Source organism: Pteropus alecto, unplaced genomic scaffold (assembly GCF_000325575.1).
Source record: "Pteropus alecto unplaced genomic scaffold, ASM32557v1 scaffold114, whole genome shotgun sequence".
Taxonomy (NCBI): domain Eukaryota; kingdom Metazoa; phylum Chordata; class Mammalia; order Chiroptera; family Pteropodidae; genus Pteropus; species Pteropus alecto.
This window is the reverse complement of record NW_006435793.1, coordinates 3,887,473-3,892,383: the sequence shown is the minus strand read 5'-3', so window position 1 is coordinate 3,892,383 and position 4,911 is coordinate 3,887,473. Positions and strand designations below refer to the sequence as shown.

Genomic DNA, 4,911 nt, shown 5'->3' with positions numbered 1-4,911 from the left:
AAATCTTCTAACAACTGGGGAAGAGCACTGAAGGTGGCAGACAGTCAGAAATTAGTGAACCAAAGAAATAAAACAGGGGAGGCACAAAAGAGGGTAAGGAGAAGCTGTGGATGGCAACTTAACGATATGCGACGTGCGAGAGGGAGAAAAGCAAAATATAATTGGGGCCCAGTCTCCAACTGCTGTGTGACCTGGGGAAGGCACGCGCCCCCTGGATCTTTGCACGCGCGCCCTCTGGATCTTTGCACGCGCCCCCTGGATCTTTGCACGCGTCCCCTGGATCTTTGCACGCGCCCCCTGGATCTTTGCATTCCCAAACAGGCACTTTGAGAGGGAGAGTGCGCTTGCGTGGCGCAGGATGACCAGGGTAGGGCGTGGTGCTCCTCCCCTCACCGAAAACCCGGACCCTCCCGGGCCTAGACGGAGGCGTGGCCTTGGCGTTGAGGCCAGAGACCGCGGTACCCCGGGCTCAGGCGGAGCCTCCAGAGGCAGCTGAGCCTCTGAATTGCGTGGAGAGGCGGGCCCTGCGGCGAGGACCCGGCGAGAGGCGAGGCTAGACCTGGGAGAGCCTGAACCTGCACCTGAGCGCGAGCCGGCACTTGTCGCAGGTAACGAGCGCCTTTCTCCCCTCGTACCCCCGGGAAAGGCCGCAATTCCCGTCCGCGATGGAGGCGAAGGCTTCCTCTCTAAGCCTCGGCTTCCCCATCTGGGGCTGACCCTTTTACCCTGTGTGCACTGAGGACTCTCTCCACGCTTTCCACTTCTCCTCCCGCACCCAGGTCCTGAGGTGGCGCCTGATGGGCCCCGAGGATGTAGACACCTACACGCGCCCCACCCCCCGCCACGCTCCTCCCACCAAACTTTCCCTGTTATCTCGAACTCAGCTGTCTTGCCCACCCAGCCCACTCCAGCCAAGGGCTCCTGACCATAGCCAAGAGGCCAGGAGGCGCGCTTCCTCCCGCAGAAAGGGTGAGGTGGGTGCCACCCAGTCCTCCCTCGATCATTCGGAAGGTCTGGTCCTTGACACAGTGGGCACTAATACAGGGAACCGAAGAAATTGCCCTAGTCAGGAGGAAACAAAGCTAGGGCTGTAGGAACCTCAGCTAAGGCTCCTAGTACTTGCTTGTTATGTGTCCCCAGTGAGCCCCTGAACCTCTCTGATCGCTATCCGTCTTCCAGAATGGGGGTCATCATCTGCTCTGATAGCCCCAGGGCTGCTGGAAGTTTTTGTGAGTTAAGTGCTGAGGTGGCCTGGAAACTGTAAAGCCTGGTGCACCAGTGAGCAGTGATCTATCTATATGCAAGTGGAGGTGCCAGGGCAGTCCTCATATAGGCCCCGAGAGTAGGAACAGCCTTAGCTTGGCATGGAAGGTTTCCCACCCTTGGTCTGTGACCACCCATCCTGCCTGTTGAGCTCCTCTGCTACCACCATGGATTAGTGACTGCTTCTTACATCTACCTCCCAGTGGACCACTCCCTCCTCAGACCCGGCCTGTTGGACCCGAGGCTGCGTCTGTCCCAGCATGGGGCAGAGCCCTGAGCAGAGTAGAACCCAAGTGCACCCCTGACAGGTCTGCTGGCTAAACTTCCCCCCAAGGGAGGGCTTTCCTGGACGGCATTGATTTGTATGGAGCTGAGGACCTGGCTGGGTGCTTTTCTAGATGAGTTCTTCGCTCTTTTTCCTGCCCACTGGCAAAGGGTAGGGAGTGGGGCGGGGTAGGCAGGTGCAATTCCTTTTTGATGCTGAGTAGGGCAAGACTCAAAGTGAGAGAGCAAAGGCAGAGTGGTTGTTGTTCTGGCTGGAGAGTGACCGCTTCAAAAAATCTAGAAACTTTGTACACCATTTAAATTTTATTGAATATATTTTTTATATTGTTTACATTTTACAGTTGCTGTTTTAATCATCTACACAGTTTTCAGAGTTATAGTCAAAAATCAACAGGCCTTTCTTTCCAGTTGCTGATGGACTTGACGCACTTCTGGGAAGCTGAGATCTGTGCTTAGGGGCCTGGGCTAGGCTGGTTTCTGAGGGTGTTGCCAGCTTTTTATGCTTGACTCCATTCAGCATAGCTCCCTGAGGCATTTCACATATGAGGAAACTGAGGCACAGAGGTGAAGTGATGTAAGCCCCTCTCTAAGAGAACAGCTCTGAGTCTCTTCAGTGTCTACTCCATTCTTAGGTCAATTAAAGAGCCATTGTGGAAATTTTGATGTGTCCTCAATACAGCATTTAATAACTATCTATTGAGCAGCTGCTCTGTAGCAAGCTTTATTCCAGGGAGCAGAGACATAGCAATAAACAAAACAGGGAGGAAAAATCCTGCTCTCATGGAGCTGATGTTTGATTGGGGAGAGACGGACAATAACGTATAAGCATGTAAATATACTATTTGATATGTCAGATGGGGAAAAATGAAGCATGGGACAGCGGATAGAGAGTGCTGGAAGTGAGGAAAGTTACTATTTTATAAAGGGTGGTCAAGGAAGGCCTTGCTGAGAAAGTGACATTTGAGTAAAGACTCAGAAGAGGTGAGGGAATGAGCCGGAGGATAGATGGGGCATGATGGACTTAGGTCAGAGAGTTCTTCAGGGCTTTTGTACACCTTACAATCCATGTTTGTTTGTTTTTTTTCGAGATGACACCACTTTATGCTAGAGTCTTGGAACATCGGGGCTGGTGGGCCTTTGGGGCCTTTGTGGTACCTGGCCCCCTTTCACCTGTCCATCCTGGTTCCTCTGTCCATCTCCAGAGTATTCAGCATGCTGCGTTTTCTGATGCCCCGGCTGCTTTGCCTGAGCGGCAGGACGGCCCCGTACTCCGCAGCAGCTGCCCTCCCAAGCCCGGTCCAGAACCCAGACATCCGCTACAACGAGTTAACAACGAGTGGCAAGATTCAGTCAGCAAGAAGACCTTCCCAACTGTCAACCCTGCCACGGGAGAGGTCATAGGCCACGTGGCTGAAGGGGACTGGGCAGATGTGGATCGGGCAGTGAAAGCGGCCTGGGAGGCCTTCCGCGGAGGGTCTCCATGGCACGGGATGGATACCTCCGAGCGGTCTGGCTGTTGAACCGCTAGACTGACCTAGTAGAGCGGGATCGTTTCTACTTGGCCTCACTGGAGACCTTGGATAATGAGAAGCCTTTCCAGGAGTCTTATGTCTTGGACCTGGATGAGGTCATCAAGGTGTACTGGTATTTTGCAGGCTGGGCTGACCAGTGGCATGGCAAGGCCTTCCCCATGGACGGCGAGCATTTCTGCTTTACTCGGCATGAGCCTGTTGGTGTCTGTGGCCAGATAATCCCATGGAATTTCCCCTTGGTCACGCAGGGCTGGAAGCTCGCCCTGGGGCTTGCCACCGGCAATACAGGGGTCTTGAAGATCGCACAGCAGACCTCCCTCTCTGCCCTGTATGTGGCCTCCCTCATAAGGAGGTGGGATTCCCCACTGGGGTGGTGAACATCCTCACAGGCTATGGCAACAACAGGAGGAGCAGCCATTGCCTACCACATGGATATTGACAAAGTTGCCTTCACTGGCTCCACTGAGGTGGGCCACCTGATCCAGAAGGCAGCCGGAGAGTCCAACCTCAAGAGAGTCACCCTGGAGCTGGGTGGGAAGAGCCCCAGCATTGTGTCGGCTGATGCTGACATGAGTCACGCTGTGGAGCAGGGCCACAAAGCCCTCTTCAATATGGGCCAGTGCTGCTGTGGGGGTCCTGGACCTTCACTGAGGAATCCATCTATGATGAGTTTCTCGAGAGAACCGTAGAGAAAGCTGAGCAGAGAAAAGTTGGGAATCTCTTTGAGCTGGACACCCAGCAGGGACCCCAGGTGGACAAGGAGCAGTTTGAACGAATCCTCGGATACATCTAGCTTGACCAGAAGGAGGGGGCAAAACTTCTCTGCGGTGGGGAGTGTTTTGGGGAGCATGGTTTCTTTATCAAGCCAACAGTCTTTGGTGATGTGCAGGAGGACATGAGGATCACCAAGGAGGAGATCTTTGGGCCTGTGCAGCCCCTGTTCAAGTTCAAGAAGATAGAAGAGGTGATTGAGAGGGCCAACAACACCAGGTATGGCCTGGCTGCCGCTGTGTTCAGGACAAGGCCACGTACTTCACACTGGCACTTTAAGCTGGGATGGTGTGGGTGAACACCTATAACATTGTCACCTACCACACGCCGTTTGGAGGCTTTAAGGAATCTGGCAATGGGAGGGAGCTGGGGGAGGATGGGCTTAAGGCCTACACGGAGGTGAAGACAGTCACCATCAAGGTTCCACAGAACTCGTAAGACTGTCCACCATGGAGACCCAACCCCAGTCCGAGGATTCCACAACTACCTGCCAGTGGTTGCCAAACATTTTTTTAGCCATGGACCATTTATTTGTTCCAAATGAACTCTTAGACTGAAACAAATGAAACAATTAAAATCAGAGCTGCTCTAAAGCAGGGGTGGCGGCCGGGCTGAGAGTCCTATCTACCTGAGTCCCAGTCCCAGCCCCCTTGGAGGCCGAGTAATTTCCATGAATCCTTAGGAGTCTCTGGAAGATAGATTAAAAACCACTGATCTGGAAGGACTTCCCAGTAGATTAGCCTGCTGGCCTAGTGGGCGGACTCTCCTCGGACATGGGATTAGAAGGCATTAGGAGTTTTGATGGATGCCAACTCTTGGCCTCGTTCTTCATTGATTTAACTTAAAAATTAAGGATGCTTTTCCTTTTCTAAGCACCAGTTGCTTGCTATTTTGCTTTTTCGCCCTACATTTTGCTACTGATTTTCTTTAATTTGAGGGAAGGAATGGCAAAGAATGCATTTACATAACCATTCCTTTAAAATAAGCTAAAACAACTGAAATGTCCACTAACTAATGAGTGGATAAACACAATGTTTCCGTGGAATATTCCTTGTATGAT

The 4,911-nt window shown here is 52.7% G+C and overlaps 1 protein-coding gene across 1 annotated transcript; it reads left to right on the top strand.

Moving 5' to 3' along the window:
• Positions 1–2,760: 2,760 nt before the first annotated feature.
• ALDH1B1 (aldehyde dehydrogenase 1 family member B1) lies at positions 2,761–4,505 on the top strand. Its single transcript, XM_006927082.2, is given in 7 exon segments — positions 2,761–2,869; positions 2,872–3,057; positions 3,060–3,422; positions 3,425–3,477; positions 3,479–3,707; positions 3,710–4,093; positions 4,096–4,505. Coding segments are annotated over 7 exon segments (1,518 nt in total). The 3' UTR covers positions 4,290–4,505.
• Positions 4,506–4,911: the final 406 nt, after the last annotated feature.